Source organism: Haliotis rufescens, unplaced genomic scaffold (genome assembly GCF_023055435.1).
Source record: "Haliotis rufescens isolate VD_foot unplaced genomic scaffold, xgHalRufe1.0.p SCAF_15, whole genome shotgun sequence".
NCBI classification, from domain to species: Eukaryota; Metazoa; Mollusca; class Gastropoda; order Lepetellida; family Haliotidae; genus Haliotis; species Haliotis rufescens.
This window is the reverse complement of record NW_025963835.1, coordinates 10,788,298-10,808,817: the sequence shown is the minus strand read 5'-3', so window position 1 is coordinate 10,808,817 and position 20,520 is coordinate 10,788,298. Positions and strand designations below refer to the sequence as shown.

Genomic DNA, 20,520 nt, shown 5'->3' with positions numbered 1-20,520 from the left:
GTACATGGAGCCGTCAGGTGTGATGTACCCTGTGTGTGAGCCTATGTACATGGAGCCGTCAGGTGTGATGTACCCTGTGTGTGAGCCGATGTACATGGAGCCGTCAGGTGTGACGTACCCTGTGTGTGAGCCGATGTACATGGAGCCGTCAGGTGTGACGTACTCTGTGTGAGCCATGTACATGGAGCCGTCAGGTGTGATATACCCTGTGTGTGAGCCAATGTATATCGAGCCGTCAGGTGTGACGTACTCTGTGTGTGAGCCTATGTACATGGAGCCGTCAGGTGTGATGTACCCTGTGTGTGAGCCTATGTACATGGAGCCGTCAGGTGTGACGTACCCTGTGTGTGAGCCATCTACATGGAGCCGTCAGGTGTGATATACCCTGTGTGTGAGCCGATGTACTTTAAACCGTCAGGTGTGACGTACCCTGTGTGTGAGCCTATGTACATGGAGACGTCAGGTGTGATGTACCCTGTGTGTGAGCCTATGTACATGGAGCCGTCAGGTGTGATCTACCCTGTGTGTGAGCCTATGTACATGGAGCCGTCAGGTGTGATGTACCCTGTGTGTTAGCCATGGACATCGAGCCGTCAGGTGTGATGTACCCTGTGTGTGAGCCATGGACATCGAGCCGTCAGGTGTGATGTACCCTGTGTGTGAGCCATGGACATCGAGCCGTCAGGTGTGATGTACCCTGTGTGTGAGCCATGGACGTCGAGCCGTCAGGTGTGATGTACCCTGTGTGTGAGCCTATGTACATCGAGCCGTCAGGTATGATCTACCCTGTGTGTGAGCCATGGACATCGAGCCGTCAGGTGTGATGTACCCTGTGTGTGAGCCTATGTACATGGAGCCGTCAGGTGTGATCTACCCTGTGTGTGAGCCTATGTACATCGAGCCGTCAGGTGTGATCTTCCCTGTGTGTGAGCCTATGTACATGGAGCCGTCAGGTGTGATCTACCCTGTGTGTGAGCTTATGCACATGGAGCCGTCAGGTGTGATCTACCCTGTGTGTGAGGCTATGTACATGGAGCCGTCAGGTGTGATCTACCCTGTGTGTGAGCCTATGTACATGGAGCCGTCAGGTGTGATCTACCCTGTGTGTGAGCCTATGTACATCGAGCCGTCAGGTGTGATCTACCCTGTGTGTGAGCTTATGCACATGGAGCCGTCAGGTGTGACGTACTCTGTGTGAGCCATGTACATGGAACCGTCAGGTGTGACGTACTCTGTGTGAGCCTATGTACATGGAGCCGTCAGGTGTGATCTACCCTGTGTGTGAGCCTATGTACATGGAGCCGTCAGGTGTGATCTACCCTGTGTGTGAGCCTATGTACATGGAGCCGTCAGGTGTGATGTACATTGTGTGTGAGCCTATGTACATGGAGCCGTAAGGTGTGACGTACCCTGTGTGTGAGCCTTTGTACATGGAACCGTCAGGTGTGATGTACCCTGTGTGTGAGCCTATGTACATGGAGCCGTCAGGTGTGATGTGTGCTGTGTCTGAGCCTATGTACATCGAGCCGTCAGGTGTGATGTACCCTGTGTGTGAGCCGATGTACATGGAGCCGTCAGGTGTGACGTACCCTGTGTGTGAGCCGATGTACATGGAGCCGTCAGGTGTGACGTACTCTGTGTGAGCCATGTACATGGAGCCGTCAGGTGTGATATACCCTGTGTGTGAGCCAATGTACATGGAGCCGTCAGGTGTGATATACCCTGTGTGTGAGCCAATGTACATGGAGCCGTCAGGTGTGACGTACCCTGTGTGTGACCCTATGTACATGGAGCCGTCAGGTGTGACGTACCCTGTGTGTGAGCCATCTACATGGAGCCGTCAGGTGTGACGTACCCTGTGTGTGAGCCGATGTACTTTAAACCGTCAGGTGTGACGTACCCTGTGTGTGAGCCTATGTACATGGAGACGTCAGGTGTGATGTACCCTGTGTGTGAGCCTATGTACATGGAGACGTCAGGTGTGATCTACCCTGTGTGTGAGCCTATGTACATGGAGCCGTCAGGTGTGATCTACCCTGTGTGTGAGGCTATGTACATCGAGCCGTCAGGTGTGATCTACCCTGTGTGTGAGGCTATGTACATGGAGCCGTCAGGTGTGATCTACCTTGTGTGTGAGCCTATGTACATCGAGCCGTCAGGTGTGATCTACCCTGTGTGTGAGCCTATGTACATCGAGCCATCAGGTGTGATCTACCCTGTGTGTGAGCCTATGTACATGGAGCCGTCAGGTGTGATGTACCCTGTCTGTGGACCTATGTACATGGAGCCCTATGGTGTGATCTACCTTGTGCGTGAGCCTATGTACATTGAGCCGTGAGGCGGTACATAACACCGTTTAGTCGTTTTACTGTTACAAAAATATATGAAAGACAATAAGGCCAACAAACAAGAAAAACACAAATTAGAAATTAAGCAAAATGTATTCACATCACAAACCAATTCCAAGCACAATATTATAACAGTAATGATTAATAATAATCTCTAAGCTCTTGCTTTGCAGAAACAAACCCCAATCTGCTGATAACAATTCATGTTAATTCACGACTATTACACTATAGGCTGACTAGTTAGAATGTCAAATAGTTGATAATCAGCGTGAATTAAGCACTTTAGAGGCTCGATTTCTGATAAAAACATTGCACCTATCACTCCAGAGAAAGACTTTATAACAATTAGAGCCTGGAGATTTTATAAAAAAAATAATTAAATTGTAACAGAAAATGTTGGAAAAATATAAAAGCAATTATCTGCAACAAAAGTTACATTGTTGCCAGGCGCGTTATTATTTTTACTATTTAGGCTCATAGACTTAATTACAATTAAAAAATATCTTGTCTCAATACAAAAATCCATACGCCAACCCCTCAGAATATCAAATAGTCGGTCCTTGTTCGCTGGAATATACAATTCTGAGTTAGAAGCCAATTGTAATGTGGTACATGCCCTTATTTCCGTTTACATTTATATCTAACTACAGCAAAGCGTCGTAATGACTTTGTGAAATGAAAAACAGAGAAGTGGCCTGCCATTACTTTGTTTGGACGCGCATATTGATGACGATGTGACAAACGTAGGGCAGGGACGATAACTTTAGAGGTTGTGTGTGATTTCTATGCAGGAGCCCTACTTGGCAGAGTGAAGATGGTAGTAGTAGGTGTAGTAGTTGTGGTTGTAGTTGTAGTGGACGATGTAGTGGATGTCGTGGCTGTTGTAGTTGAAGCTGTGGTTCGTTTTGTGGTTATCGTTGGTTCAGTCGCGCGTGTGGATGTAGTCCGTGGCGTAGTTGTAGGTGTTGTGGTGACTGTGGTCGTTGGAGCTGCAGTCGCACGTGTAGATGAGGCAGTATGCGTTGCCGAGCATCCTGGTAGTCGTGGACATAAGCGGCAACATATCTGCCGTTGTCTCTTCGTGTATAACCAGTTTGGCGTTGCAACCCGGAAGCCGTAGTGATGTCGTACCGAGGGTATTCCGTGATTCAGGACCAGTCGCCGTGATCCCCGCAGTAGGTTATACACCGCCTGGTATCCCGGCTGGACAAACCCGGAGACGTGATATTGACCTTCACTTGCAGTTCTCCGACTGAACAGTTGATAACATCTTCGAAGTTGTGTTCGTCTCCCTGCAGAGAACCAATAACGACGTGTATATCGTGATAAAAGATCGCAGTTATTTTTTAAGATAATTCGGGGGTTAAAGGAGGATTCTGCAATGTTGCCAAATCGCATGTTTAGGTAAGACATTGTGAGTCGTGATCTTCGTGAACTTGAGATATTATCAGTTTTCTGGAGCTTAAATTGGCACTAGACGGGCAAATTGGCAGTCCTAAGTTAGATTCATGTCTCTCAAACTCCACCTTTCCTGTTAGTTCATATTAATCTATTACACAGAGACATTGTCTCAGTTTGACAGAAGGCACTTAACCGCTAAACGCCTAAACCGAGACAAAATATGCACTGATTGGGCTGACTGATACACATGGTGTCAGTCAAGGTGCTTGCTTACATCAAACTTGCCTAAACTGCCCATTTGCTCTTAAGTTGATGACACTATGGATGTCAGATAGTGTTGTATAGAATAAGGAAGCCATACCATCTTGTCATCAATTATTAAAGCTGTTGACATTCACACAACATATTTGTTTTGCCTCGAAACTAACGATACTTATCTTTGTTTTGAACAAGCACACTAATTGTACGTATCTTGTAAACTGACACCGTTCCGGAAGTCCACAACACAGTTCTAATGCTGTTTTGTGTAAAACCTGTTTCAATTTGATTATTTTATAGCAATATCTGTAACAAATGAACTCTTTTCCAAGTAAATGAAGTACAAATTGATATCTCTCGAATTACAAATATCGGAAAACAAGGACGCTGAGTAATGTCATTTAGTGTTCATGTAAGTGTAACAACTAGCATCAGTCTGTTGAATGTGGTTAGCCGATACACGGGTCCGGCCTTGTGAGGTTTGAATGTTCTGTTAAACTAAACTCGCATAATCTATGTGTATTATAGATATAGAAATATATGGGACTTCTACGTACCTATTTTTCGCCGGCCCCATGTTGCTTGGCTCGGAGTCAGGGTAGCTGTCAATAAAAAAAGAACTGAATCAGCCATACATAACTCACTTTTCTTTATAGTATCCTGGATGCCTAAACATGTTTAGAATTGCTTTGTTTAATACTTTGTTTGAAGTCAATCATTCTTGAAATCTAAACACTTTTAACATGGAAACGTGAATGCGCAAACGTGACTGAAACCAAAACAGGTCCGAATATTATTCTTAATGTATTTTGTGTTTGTCAGACATTTATCGTGTATATGGCTGCTCTGCGATGGCGTAGAAGGCAAAAAGTGTTCATGCAAGTATTAAAACAGGATAGCTTTAACACTGATGGTTTCCAAGGTTTGTTTGTCCACACTCGGCAACACTGCAGCTGACGTCAGTCTGTAAATGATCGAGTCTGGACCAGACTCTGTAGTGATTGACATACGAGCATCGATCTACGCAATTGGGATGATAACCAGGATCTTCACGGGTCGTTTTCCAAGGGAATGATTATAGGATAAATACAAATATAACTTACAACTTGTAGGTTTAGAGGTGACACTGTCATGTACATCTTTCCGTAAACATGCTATAGTTCTTGAAACATTAAGAATATAAATTGGTTTCGATCCTACACGTGTTTACACAAAAAATGGAAAACCTTTCTTTAGCCAAGGATCTAAACAGAACATTAAAGCCCGTGTTTAATACCTAAACACATTGTTATTTTGCCGATGCAATTTCTTTAAGCAAACAATATACACATCTGCTTTCAATGTAGGCAGTACTTATCAGTTCAATTATAGTATTTGTGTATGTCATCTGCGATTTAATAGGGGTTTGCATATATGCATATAATAAGCCATTCGCCATCCACATACACTTACACATTATGCTCATAATAAGTATGTGGTTATTTGGTATATAAATGATGTTCCAAAAGTGTAAGTTGTCTTTTCTAGTGTGCGGTTTGCTCATCAGGGAATACTGCAAGGATACTACAAATGACATGAGGATCAAACTTACCTAGAACCACGAGGATGAGCCCAAATAACACTGCTGTCTTCATGCTGTTGATGTCAGTATTAGGTTGGCGATGGCGGTAATGTATGGTGTGCCTCTTTATACAGCCACACACAACCGGACCTGCACTGTGCATCCTGGGCGGGTCTTGTAATATTGCTGTTAGCGGGAAGTGACCGCAGATGTCACAGGTTCCTCTTTATTTTAGTGTTATGCATAACACATTACAGGTTAGAGATGAGAATCAACACCATTGTTCTGAGAAATATTGTTGTTCAACAGAAGTCACGCCCACCCTGGGAACACCACTTGACCCTTCATCAACTCGGCGATATATCACATGTTTGTTTGTTTGTAATGTAAGTAACCTGCAGCATACATCGCCTGTTGTATGGTATGCATGTAGTAGAAGATACACATGTAGTACATTCCCGGCCGGTCATACCGAAATACGTCAGAAGATGGCACTTGTTGAAGGGCTAAAACAACGACTGGTCGACTCGGGGTCAGTATACTGTGTCTGAGTGGGGCATTCATGTTAAACTGCGGCATGGTATCTCAGTTGGCTAACACTATCAAAATCGGCATCAGTACAAGCAGAGCCCCATTTCACCTCACCAGTATACCTCCATAAGATGTCATCAAGTGACCTGGAATTGTTGGTTTCCATCATCCGATCACAATCGAAATACGTCTGTTTAAATGAGGGTTGGCACAAACAGATATGGCTGATATAGGTGCTGCTTCTGCTTCTGCAGGCCAGTGCTGCTCAATTTATACATCGCAGTCATTATAAAATGCCTATAGGGGCAGAAGACATTTGGTACTGTTACGTTCCTTCGTGTCATATTTGTTTGTTGGTTAACGCCGCACTATTCAAAATATATGATGTAGGCATGTAAATAATCAAATCTGGCCGAGACAATGTAGTGACTGACATAATGAGCAACGCCCGTTGGTCTAGCCAATGAACAGGTGAAGGCCATAATCAATTCCCATTCAAAGACATAATGAGTTGACGTCCCAGGTTCAGTTTTTCAAGGAGAGGCTATCTGAACGACCACTGCACCGAGTTTATGTGCAGTGTGTTGTGAAGGTCAGAAACCCTGCAGAGTCCTTCGCTTGGATTAAATCGGCTGGTCTGAAAGGGGAAACAGAACGCTGTATGTTTGCTGCTCACTACCAGTCACTTCCCACTCGAAACCATCAATGTGTGATTTTGCATCAAAATGTAAAAATTAATATAAAATGTAGAATATGAAATGAATTTAATGAGACTGTCCAACACATTGTCAGTGGATGCCCAGCTTTGGCACAAACACAGTATCTTAAGCGACATGATGGAGTGGCTTGATCCTTTTAGTACCGTCTTCGCCATGCTTGTGGTTTTGACACAGATGTCCCTTCATGGCACGACCCAGAATATGTAGAGGGAGTCATGGATAATGATACATACAAAATTCTTTGGAATAGGCCCGTATAACTTGATCTTGTCATTTTTTGATAAATCCAATGAAATCATTTATATCATTGAATATTCTGTCTCTTTGTCACTACTGTGATTAACAAGATTCAGGAAAAACATGGCAAATATGCAGACCTCGCTTTCGAAATGTCTCGCTTGCATCCCAAGTACCAAGTTGTCCGACTACCCATTGTTCTCGGTGCCTTAGGTTTGGTACCTCCCAGTCTGTTGAATGACATTGGGAGAGTACCCGGGTTTGCTACCAGGAATACAGCCCTTCTGACAATCTGGGTTATGCAGAAGGCTGCAGTGCTGGAGAGTCTTCGCCTTCTCCGAAAAGTTCTGGGTGGGTTGGACTTAGCAGCGCTTCCTGGGAGAAGTCCATTTCGCTGTCTGGGCTGTGTGTCGAGGGGGCAAGGTCCCTGAGCTGACGTTGGGCCTAACTGTGCCAGGGTCCCATTCGCTGTCTGGGCTCCATGTAGAGGGGCAAAGACCTTAAGGTGATGATGAGACTGACTGCTTAACACACACACACACACACACACACACACACACACACACACACACACACACACACACACACACACACACACACACACACACACACACACACACACACACACACACACACACACACACACACACACACACACACACACACACACACACACATACACACACACACGTCGCTTTATGAGTGCAAAAATCTTGAACGCGACATTGAACCCTAGTTCACCACATCACCACCACAATCCAGCGATTGATATCATGAGCAATCTACGCAATTGGGATACGATGACATGCATCAAACAAATCAGCGAGCCTGATCATCCGATCTCGTTCGTCGCCTCTCATAACAAGCATGGGGTGCTGCGAGGCAATTCTAACTCGGATCTACATTGGTTAGTGATCTGTCCGTGATCTATGAATGTTCCCACAACCTACACACACAAACTGACATTACGTCTTGCCTTTCGCATCATCCCAGGAGGATGTGGAGCATGTTGATTTGTTCACATCATTAGTCATCGATAATATAGGATGTAACTTAGGCGGATACAGTGTGGGAGGGAGGAATGGGGGGTCAACAATAAGAGCCTCAGCATCCGGGTGCCATGACATCTACTTGTTATACTAATATTACATCCTTATGATTGAACCACCTCCGATCATCTGGTGTATTATAATCACATTGCTTTAATATTTTGATAAATACCCTGGATTCATTCGATGCCAGAGCGTCTTGTTGAACACTATTTGAATGGAACTACCGCTAAAAATGTCCGTCAAATTACTCTCACAAGCGAGAGATATCCTGTGCTGATTTCGCGATAGGTTGGATGGATGTCTTGGACGTCACTAATGAAACTCAGCTAGGGTGACGAATATGATCACAATAGGATGGAGACATAACACTGGGTAATAGAAGATGATTAAGCACAATCGATAACGGAAAGTTTATGTTGAATTCTGTTTTCCTCAGTATGTTATTCCATGTGTCAACTGAGTAATCATATACTCTTCCAAAAAGTATGGGATCATGGAATATAAATATTAATACCAAGTATTTGAACAATGATAAGTGTTGACGACAAACATCCTATGCAAGAACGTATATGTCGGTTAAACTTTACACTAAAACAAATCCAAAACCTTATATTGCCAACGTCGAAACTGAAGTAATCGTCGCTGGTCGCGACCCTTTAGATGAGTCCTGATGCACTTCCTTGATAGGCGTTGCCGTGTCTGGCGATGTCGAAATGAACGTCAAGCCAATGTTAACCTGCGACCTCATGGCAGTGGATCAGTTATGGTGTAGGGTGGCATCGCTATGAGTGAGCGAACCCCACTCCTATTGTGCAAGGAAAGGTCACTGGACAGTACTATTGGGACAACATGCTGGCACCCTGTGTTGTCCCTGTGTTGTTGGCGTGTGGGTCGACCATTTGTTCTTCAGGACGACAACGCCAGCGTTCATTGTGCACGAGTCGGTGTTTGGGGTGTGTCGTAGTAATCAGATATACTTACAATGTCAGCTTTCGTTTTCTGTACGAGAGAAACACTATGAGTCACACAGCAACATCAAATTCATTCATTTAACACTTTTTAAATCTCCACAAGATGCCTACAACCTCTTGATTTGTAGTCCTTCTCGCTACCACATGAGCCACAGAGACTATGTCACAGATGTCAACGTTTCGTAGTCACCATATTAACATAGCTACATGTAGGTTTATTCGTGCATTTGATTTGTACATTTATGATAATATTGTAACAGGTTTGTTGTAAGTCCAGTTGGTGCCTTTGTACATCTGTTTATATCCATATTTGACTTACTGCCTAATGATATGCATTTTTTTAAACATGTTTAAATTCTTAACATGATTAAACGTGTTTAAATTTCAAACATGTTTAAACTATAAAAATGATCAAATTCTAAACATGTTTAAACATGTTTAAATTCTGATATAAACATTTTTTGTTAATATTTTTAGTCAATTCAGTATATGATGTTATATATTTTCACATAAAGTAACATGACATGTAATGTACTTGTCAGGTGTAGTTTACAAACCTATACAACAGACAGCACATTTTAGTTGGCTAGTCATGATACAGGTGTACAACAATGTTAACACGTGGTGAAACTAGCAGGCTACATTTGCCATGCTTTTTTGGTCATCATTAACAAAGTGTGAAGCTAAATCTTTACAGCACATTAGTGGAAATTGTTCATGCTCAAAATGATTAAAGCATCAATTATTAAAGCTGTTGACATTCACACAACATATTTGTTTTGCCTCGAAACTAACGATACTTATCTTTGTTTTGAACAAGCACACTAATTGTACGTATCTTGTAAACTGACACCGTTCCGGAAGTCCACAACACAGTTCTAATGCTGTTTTGTGTAAAACCTGTTTCAATTTGATTATTTTATAGCAATATCTGTAACAAATGAACTCTTTTCCAAGTAAATGAAGTACAAATTGATATCTCTCGAATTACAAATATCGGAAAACAAGGACGCTGAGTAATGTCATTTAGTGTTCATGTAAGTGTAACAACTAGCATCAGTCTGTTGAATGTGGTTAGCCGATACACGGGTCCGGCCTTGTGAGGTTTGAATGTTCTGTTAAACTAAACTCGCATAATCTATGTGTATTATAGATATAGAAATATATGGGACTTCTACGTACCTATTTTTCGCCGGCCCCATGTTGCTTGGCTCGGAGTCAGGGTAGCTGTCAATAAAAAAAGAACTGAATCAGCCATACATAACTCACTTTTCTTTATAGTATCCTGGATGCCTAAACATGTTTAGAATTGCTTTGTTTAATACTTTGTTTGAAGTCAATCATTCTTGAAATCTAAACACTTTTAACATGGAAACGTGAATGCGCAAACGTGACTGAAACCAAAACAGGTCCGAATATTATTCTTAATGTATTTTGTGTTTGTCAGACATTTATCGTGTATATGGCTGCTCTGCGATGGCGTAGAAGGCAAAAAGTGTTCATGCAAGTATTAAAACAGGATAGCTTTAACACTGATGGTTTCCAAGGTTTGTTTGTCCACACTCGGCAACACTGCAGCTGACGTCAGTCTGTAAATGATCGAGTCTGGACCAGACTCTGTAGTGATTGACATACGAGCATCGATCTACGCAATTGGGATGATAACCAGGATCTTCACGGGTCGTTTTCCAAGGGAATGATTATAGGATAAATACAAATATAACTTACAACTTGTAGGTTTAGAGGTGACACTGTCATGTACATCTTTCCGTAAACATGCTATAGTTCTTGAAACATTAAGAATATAAATTGGTTTCGATCCTACACGTGTTTACACAAAAAATGGAAAACCTTTCTTTAGCCAAGGATCTAAACAGAACATTAAAGCCCGTGTTTAATACCTAAACACATTGTTATTTTGCCGATGCAATTTCTTTAAGCAAACAATATACACATCTGCTTTCAATGTAGGCAGTACTTATCAGTTCAATTATAGTATTTGTGTATGTCATCTGCGATTTAATAGGGGTTTGCATATATGCATATAATAAGCCATTCGCCATCCACATACACTTACACATTATGCTCATAATAAGTATGTGGTTATTTGGTATATAAATGATGTTCCAAAAGTGTAAGTTGTCTTTTCTAGTGTGCGGTTTGCTCATCAGGGAATACTGCAAGGATACTACAAATGACATGAGGATCAAACTTACCTAGAACCACGAGGATGAGCCCAAATAACACTGCTGTCTTCATGCTGTTGATGTCAGTATTAGGTTGGCGATGGCGGTAATGTATGGTGTGCCTCTTTATACAGCCACACACAACCGGACCTGCACTGTGCATCCTGGGCGGGTCTTGTAATATTGCTGTTAGCGGGAAGTGACCGCAGATGTCACAGGTTCCTCTTTATTTTAGTGTTATGCATAACACATTACAGGTTAGAGATGAGAATCAACACCATTGTTCTGAGAAATATTGTTGTTCAACAGAAGTCACGCCCACCCTGGGAACACCACTTGACCCTTCATCAACTCGGCGATATATCACATGTTTGTTTGTTTGTAATGTAAGTAACCTGCAGCATACATCGCCTGTTGTATGGTATGCATGTAGTAGAAGATACACATGTAGTACATTCCCGGCCGGTCATACCGAAATACGTCAGAAGATGGCACTTGTTGAAGGGCTAAAACAACGACTGGTCGACTCGGGGTCAGTATACTGTGTCTGAGTGGGGCATTCATGTTAAACTGCGGCATGGTATCTCAGTTGGCTAACACTATCAAAATCGGCATCAGTACAAGCAGAGCCCCATTTCACCTCACCAGTATACCTCCATAAGATGTCATCAAGTGACCTGGAATTGTTGGTTTCCATCATCCGATCACAATCGAAATACGTCTGTTTAAATGAGGGTTGGCACAAACAGATATGGCTGATATAGGTGCTGCTTCTGCTTCTGCAGGCCAGTGCTGCTCAATTTATACATCGCAGTCATTATAAAATGCCTATAGGGGCAGAAGACATTTGGTACTGTTACGTTCCTTCGTGTCATATTTGTTTGTTGGTTAACGCCGCACTATTCAAAATATATGATGTAGGCATGTAAATAATCAAATCTGGCCGAGACAATGTAGTGACTGACATAATGAGCAACGCCCGTTGGTCTAGCCAATGAACAGGTGAAGGCCATAATCAATTCCCATTCAAAGACATAATGAGTTGACGTCCCAGGTTCAGTTTTTCAAGGAGAGGCTATCTGAACGACCACTGCACCGAGTTTATGTGCAGTGTGTTGTGAAGGTCAGAAACCCTGCAGAGTCCTTCGCTTGGATTAAATCGGCTGGTCTGAAAGGGGAAACAGAACGCTGTATGTTTGCTGCTCACTACCAGTCACTTCCCACTCGAAACCATCAATGTGTGATTTTGCATCAAAATGTAAAAATTAATATAAAATGTAGAATATGAAATGAATTTAATGAGACTGTCCAACACATTGTCAGTGGATGCCCAGCTTTGGCACAAACACAGTATCTTAAGCGACATGATGGAGTGGCTTGATCCTTTTAGTACCGTCTTCGCCATGCTTGTGGTTTTGACACAGATGTCCCTTCATGGCACGACCCAGAATATGTAGAGGGAGTCATGGATAATGATACATACAAAATTCTTTGGAATAGGCCCGTATAACTTGATCTTGTCATTTTTTGATAAATCCAATGAAATCATTTATATCATTGAATATTCTGTCTCTTTGTCACTACTGTGATTAACAAGATTCAGGAAAAACATGGCAAATATGCAGACCTCGCTTTCGAAATGTCTCGCTTGCATCCCAAGTACCAAGTTGTCCGACTACCCATTGTTCTCGGTGCCTTAGGTTTGGTACCTCCCAGTCTGTTGAATGACATTGGGAGAGTACCCGGGTTTGCTACCAGGAATACAGCCCTTCTGACAATCTGGGTTATGCAGAAGGCTGCAGTGCTGGAGAGTCTTCGCCTTCTCCGAAAAGTTCTGGGTGGGTTGGACTTAGCAGCGCTTCCTGGGAGAAGTCCATTTCGCTGTCTGGGCTGTGTGTCGAGGGGGCAAGGTCCCTGAGCTGACGTTGGGCCTAACTGTGCCAGGGTCCCATTCGCTGTCTGGGCTCCATGTAGAGGGGCAAAGACCTTAAGGTGATGATGAGACTGACTGCTTAACACACACACACACACACACACACACACACACACACACACACACACACACACACACACACACACACACACACACACACACACACACACACATACACACACACACGTCGCTTTATGAGTGCAAAAATCTTGAACGCGACATTGAACCCTAGTTCACCACATCACCACCACAATCCAGCGATTGATATCATGAGCAATCTACGCAATTGGGATACGATGACATGCATCAAACAAATCAGCGAGCCTGATCATCCGATCTCGTTCGTCGCCTCTCATAACAAGCATGGGGTGCTGCGAGGCAATTCTAACTCGGATCTACATTGGTTAGTGATCTGTCCGTGATCTATGAATGTTCCCACAACCTACACACACAAACTGACATTACGTCTTGCCTTTCGCATCATCCCAGGAGGATGTGGAGCATGTTGATTTGTTCACATCATTAGTCATCGATAATATAGGATGTAACTTAGGCGGATACAGTGTGGGAGGGAGGAATGGGGGGTCAACAATAAGAGCCTCAGCATCCGGGTGCCATGACATCTACTTGTTATACTAATATTACATCCTTATGATTGAACCACCTCCGATCATCTGGTGTATTATAATCACATTGCTTTAATATTTTGATAAATACCCTGGATTCATTCGATGCCAGAGCGTCTTGTTGAACACTATTTGAATGGAACTACCGCTAAAAATGTCCGTCAAATTACTCTCACAAGCGAGAGATATCCTGTGCTGATTTCGCGATAGGTTGGATGGATGTCTTGGACGTCACTAATGAAACTCAGCTAGGGTGACGAATATGATCACAATAGGATGGAGACATAACACTGGGTAATAGAAGATGATTAAGCACAATCGATAACGGAAAGTTTATGTTGAATTCTGTTTTCCTCAGTATGTTATTCCATGTGTCAACTGAGTAATCATATACTCTTCCAAAAAGTATGGGATCATGGAATATAAATATTAATACCAAGTATTTGAACAATGATAAGTGTTGACGACAAACATCCTATGCAAGAACGTATATGTCGGTTAAACTTTACACTAAAACAAATCCAAAACCTTATATTGCCAACGTCGAAACTGAAGTAATCGTCGCTGGTCGCGACCCTTTAGATGAGTCCTGATGCACTTCCTTGATAGGCGTTGCCGTGTCTGGCGATGTCGAAATGAACGTCAAGCCAATGTTAACCTGCGACCTCATGGCAGTGGATCAGTTATGGTGTAGGGTGGCATCGCTATGAGTGAGCGAACCCCACTCCTATTGTGCAAGGAAAGGTCACTGGACAGTACTATTGGGACAACATGCTGGCACCCTGTGTTGTCCCTGTGTTGTTGGCGTGTGGGTCGACCATTTGTTCTTCAGGACGACAACGCCAGCGTTCATTGTGCACGAGTCGGTGTTTGGGGTGTGTCGTAGTAATCAGATATACTTACAATGTCAGCTTTCGTTTTCTGTACGAGAGAAACACTATGAGTCACACAGCAACATCAAATTCATTCATTTAACACTTTTTAAATCTCCACAAGATGCCTACAACCTCTTGATTTGTAGTCCTTCTCGCTACCACATGAGCCACAGAGACTATGTCACAGATGTCAACGTTTCGTAGTCACCATATTAACATAGCTACATGTAGGTTTATTCGTGCATTTGATTTGTACATTTATGATAATATTGTAACAGGTTTGTTGTAAGTCCAGTTGGTGCCTTTGTACATCTGTTTATATCCATATTTGACTTACTGCCTAATGATATGCATTTTTTTAAACATGTTTAAATTCTTAACATGATTAAACGTGTTTAAATTTCAAACATGTTTAAACTATAAAAATGATCAAATTCTAAACATGTTTAAACATGTTTAAATTCTGATATAAACATTTTTTGTTAATATTTTTAGTCAATTCAGTATATGATGTTATATATTTTCACATAAAGTAACATGACATGTAATGTACTTGTCAGGTGTAGTTTACAAACCTATACAACAGACAGCACATTTTAGTTGGCTAGTCATGATACAGGTGTACAACAATGTTAACACGTGGTGAAACTAGCAGGCTACATTTGCCATGCTTTTTTGGTCATCATTAACAAAGTGTGAAGCTAAATCTTTACAGCACATTAGTGGAAATTGTTCATGCTCAAAATATAGACATATTAACAAACAGTTCATTTCCCAATTTTTTCCATTTTCTGTCAAACTGTCTTCTTGTATTGTTTTTTTGTGTGCATTTGATTTCTCTATTCGAAATATATCCATTACAGTATTCAGTAAGTTTTCAAGTGACACTTTCTTAATACTTGATACATGTATATATTTTCAGCATGCCAGTACGATGTGAATTAACAGAATATTAGAGTTCTACCCAGGTAAAATAGAGCATTTTGTAAATGTAAATTCTTTTTGTACATTTTGCATTCAGAAAACATTCTACTTTGTCCCCCAACTCTTTAACATGCTTACAATCCCAATATACACGAAGTAAGGATTCAGCATTAATTTCACAGAATGTGTATAGATCATCATCGAGAATTTTCCTTCTTAACAGTTCTCTCTTGGTACAGATGATGCGATGAATAAATATATATTGAAAATCAAATAAATCTCACATATTTTGTACATTTTCTGTATCTGATGAAAACATCCTTCCATGAGTCAAGTCCCATTTTTCACATACTTATCATAGAAATATCTGGAGCCTTAAGGCCCCACAAGTAAGCCCATCAAAGATGTATTTAAATGTTGATTATATAACATAATGTGATTATTTCTTATAACATCTTTTCATGTTTTTGGTATGTTTGATAGAACCTGGTAATAGTCAATAATTCTGCCTTGAATTTGGTACTCTCTTTAAGTTCATTGAAGGGCATTATATCATCTTCATAACAGAGTTCGTTTATAGTGTAAATTCCCTTTAAAATCCAATTTCTTATAATGAAATCATTTTTCCTAAACTGATGGCTACACCAAAGAGGTTCTGATAGTACTTTTCCAATGTTTGTGGAGTTAAGTTTGCGTCTTCCATAATATGTTCCCAAAGCAGCCAAAACATCTCTCCAGTAAGGGTTAGCTAAGTGTATACAGTTTTCAATATTGGCCCCAAGTAGGAAAAGATGGAAAGATGCTAGGGTTATTACAGTTTTTGTTTTGAAGATGTTTTTTTTAGAACGGACAGTTGCAGAGAATGTATACAAGACCTTAACTGTATCATTCTCAGTCCGGCTTCGTCATATTTTCTAATTGATTAATTATTTTGTCCCTTATAAATGTCCCAGATATATCTGTAAAATATTTTGTTTAATTCATCAATCAATCTATTTGGAGAATTTTGAAGAGAGGTACATATATGTACTAAGGTTGACAGGGCCAAGGTTTTGACAACAGTAATTTTACCAATCAATGTTGAATTTCCTTTCTTCCAATTCCCTAAAATTTGATAAATAATTTCAATTCTCTTGTTTGTATTGAATACCCGCAGATTATTTAAGTTAGAAATAAGCTATTTTCTTAATATTTCAAAGTCCCCCTGCCGGTCTAGTTTCAGATCCTGCCATAATTTTGTTAAAGCTTGTAATTGAGCCTCTCAATATTGCTTTGTTCAATCAATATTTATTTTTAATCCAGACATTTGATAAAAATAATTAAGGGTGTCAATAGATGTACTAAAACGTTCATCAGTCCATTCTTGAAATATTTTTGTATCACCAGCATATTGTCCAAGTTTATGTTACACATTATTCAGTTTGATACTTTTTTTTTTCATAATTATCACGAATCATTATTCCTAAAGTTTCGGCAACGAGCAGGAATAGATATGAGACAATTGGTCTCCTTGTCTACATCCCCTTTTGTTATAGAAGAATTAAGAGAGGTGTCCATTTTGTATGATGCAAGATGAAGCTTTATTTATAAGTATGTATGTCAATTTTCCAATATCAGGTCCAAAGCCAAACTTTTCCAGTGTCAACATGGTAAATTGTTTTGAAACAGTATCAGAAGCTTTTTCAAAGTCTATAAGTAATTGTAAACCAGGCTTATTTTGTAATTCTGTTTCAAACAAGATATCATATAGAAGTCGTATGTCTTCTCTAATACATCTTCCAGGTATAAAGCCAGTTTGGTTTTCATGTATAAGGGTATTACATGAAAGTGTCATTTTAATTCTGTTTACTCAAAATTATATACAGTGAATTTAAGAGAGAAATGCCAGTTTTATAGAAGTTGTTTATCTTTAGTGGCTTTGGGTATACAGGTAATTCATTGTTAGACTTAAGTGTTATTTCTAAATGTTTCTGTTATATATCTGTATACCAGTAATAACATAAACATGTTTAGATTATGAGAATGTTGTGTTTAAGTGATGTTTCGGCTGTGAGGCAACAGCTCATTTCATGTGTGTAAACCCTAAACGTGTAGAACACACCAAATGTGCATTCCGTCAAGGACTTTAAAAAACATTCTTAACATGTCAGTTCCAAATGTGTTTACATTCAAACACTCGTTTTTTTTACAAAATGATACACATTCTTAATGTCTTGGAAAATTCGTATTAAAAAGTGAAACCAAAAGATTGAAATAATTGCAAAGTAATGTAATTTCCATTTTACAATTGCTTTAGATGGTTTCCTGTTTCTAAACGGTGCACGGATGTCCCAGTTGTCTCAGTCGAGGCGATATGCTTTTCAGAAGCGCGTCCCTTTATTAGAAAGCTGTAATTGTGGATTCGGATCATGTCATATGTTATGTTTCTAGTTTTGTCTTCACCATATCCATGCTAGTTTCATGTGGGTTTCACCGAAGAGGTAAATGTCTAAGACCTGCATCATTTCAGGTTTTCCTCCCACATTACCCCGAGATATAACTAGAATACTGTGCAAGGCAACTCACTCTTTAATACTGATGGCGTATTGACAAGGTTGATAGCACACCATTACGTCATAGGTTACATACTTATGTTAGTGTTAAATGCAGATCACAGTGATAGATGGTTGTAGACCAACCTTTACGACCAATGCATCCTATGTACACAACGTGCGATATGATTTAGTTCCTCTTTAATTTCAGTCGGCCAAAATCGTGTTAAAATGTGAATAGACCGGACTGAGAGGTCACAACACTGAACAACGGTGAACATGTTATTCATATTTCGTTATTAATGTTTTGTTATCGTAAAACGAACTGTGTATTTAGCACAGATGTCTTATGATTATGAAAATAAATTCGTCACTTTTAATTATATGGTCACAAGACCAGAAGTACTGGTGTTCGGGATAAGCCACATCCATCACGTTTGCCACAACTTACCAGCGCAGGACAGTTTGCCCGGCACCGCACTCGCGCTCGTAGGCGTAATCGTGACCGTCTTGTGGTTAGGACTTTGCGTTGTGGCCGCAAGAACCCCGGTTCGAATCCGGGTCACGGCATGTTGCCCGAGCTTTTGCAGGAGGTATTTCCGAGCCAGGAAGCTTTCCAGTGGCCAACCAACCAGTTGCGCAACTTTTGGCCAAGTTTCACGCGTCTCAGTTGAACACAAATTCAGTGGGAAATGAAGACATTGTCTGAAACCATCCAGGTACGACGATAGTTATAGAGAGGCACCTACTTTTAGAATGCCTTATGTCCATTGTGTAGCTAACATAGCTATCTGAGGCGTTACACTCCTTCTGATTGCTTCCATCAAAAGTAGGCATATTTTCCTTGTCCATCTTCTATGGCAAATAACTCTCTGATGTATTTGCTACCTTCGTGTCGTAAATACTGTGACTGTAAGTTACTCCTATCATCATGTACATTTGTAGTGTAATAAGTAGATGACGGAAACTCTCTGCTCATTGACCGAGGTAACTGAAATATGTACACGTGACTCCTGGCCAGCGACAACACCCACAAATAACATGTGCAAGCAGGAGTTAGAGTGGCTTTACACAAGCATCGGTAAAGAGTACATCGTTCGGTTTGCTATCGTCATATTTGAATGACTGAGAGCATTAAATGTTTATAAAGAGAGTACAGTAAACTACGGTTATAACGAACACGCTTATAACGAACTGACGGATATAACGAACTTACTTTTTTGGTCCCGACTATTTGCTGTAGTTATGCTGTATATATGCTTATAACGAACTACGGTTATAACGAACTAAAGTTAGCAGTCCCTTTGAGTTCGTTATAACCGTACTTTACTGTATTTGAATTATTATTCAATCGTTGTGTAGTATCATTATATTCTCCCTATTCCAGTGAGGGAGGTGTTTTAAGCATACCAGACATGTACAATCTGCAAAAAAAGAAACGCACAGGTAGAATGTAGTTCATCGAACCTGACTACACAAAAAATCCGGCATATAAATTGGATATAAGTTATTGGAAAATGTTGGTGGCCTGATATTCGACATTCGGTGCGTCAAAACGCAGCCATTGTCGATATGCAATGCCTTAAACGACATTGTTTTCACACTTGTTCAAAAATGTCATTGAGGAAAACAGTAAAGCAAAATGCACGCGCAAGTTATGGCAATAATTTGTCATTCAATTGTCAACATTTTTTAAGTTCGAAAATGCCGAGACTCAGCGCTGCTTATCGGAAAATCACCGTAGGACGTATCCAAAGAGGGGAATCACAGCACCATTAGCCGCCTTTTTGACCGATTCACACAGTTCAATTCCACTGCAGACCGTCCGAGAACCGGCCGACCAAGAGTTACCACCCCTGCACAGGATCGCTACATTCGACTGTTCCACGTACGTCATCGCAATGCCACAGCTACGGAGACTGCAGGGCGCATCCCTGGTTTGAGGAGGATATCGGACCAGACTGTCAGGAACGATCTTCGCGAGGCTGGAATCCGACCCAGAAGAACAGTTATCGTCCCTGTTTTGCAACAGATCCATCGACGGCGACGCTTGCGTTGGTGCCATACCTTACAGCCTTGACATTTGAGAAACTGGATACGAGTGTGGTTTAGCGATGAATCACGATTTCTTCTTCACCAGCGAGATTGAAGACAACGTATTTATCATCGTCGAAATGAGCGTTTTGCCCGACATTGTGAACGTGAATTCGACAAATTCGGTGGCGGTAGTGTCATGGCGTGGGGGGCCATATCTTACACAAGGAGATCTGACTTGGTTGTGGTTCAGGAACATTTGACAGCAAATCACTACATGAATCAAATTCTTCAACCTCACCTTTTTCCAATCATAAACCGACAGAGGGAGCT

General features: G+C 41.2%; 1 protein-coding gene across 1 annotated transcript; it reads right to left on the bottom strand.

The window, feature by feature from the left end:
- Nucleotides 1–2,422: 2,422 nt before the first annotated feature.
- On the bottom strand, nucleotides 2,423–5,750 carry LOC124110415 (putative uncharacterized protein F40H6.5). Its single transcript, XM_046469771.2, has 3 exons — nucleotides 5,599–5,750; nucleotides 4,565–4,609; nucleotides 2,423–3,640 (listed from the first exon to the last, which is right to left on the bottom strand). Exons 1-3 carry the CDS (start codon nucleotides 5,729–5,731, stop codon nucleotides 3,132–3,134), a joined length of 687 nt encoding a protein of 228 aa, XP_046325727.1. The 5' UTR covers nucleotides 5,732–5,750; the 3' UTR covers nucleotides 2,423–3,131.
- Between the last annotated feature and the right edge of the window lie 14,770 nt (nucleotides 5,751–20,520).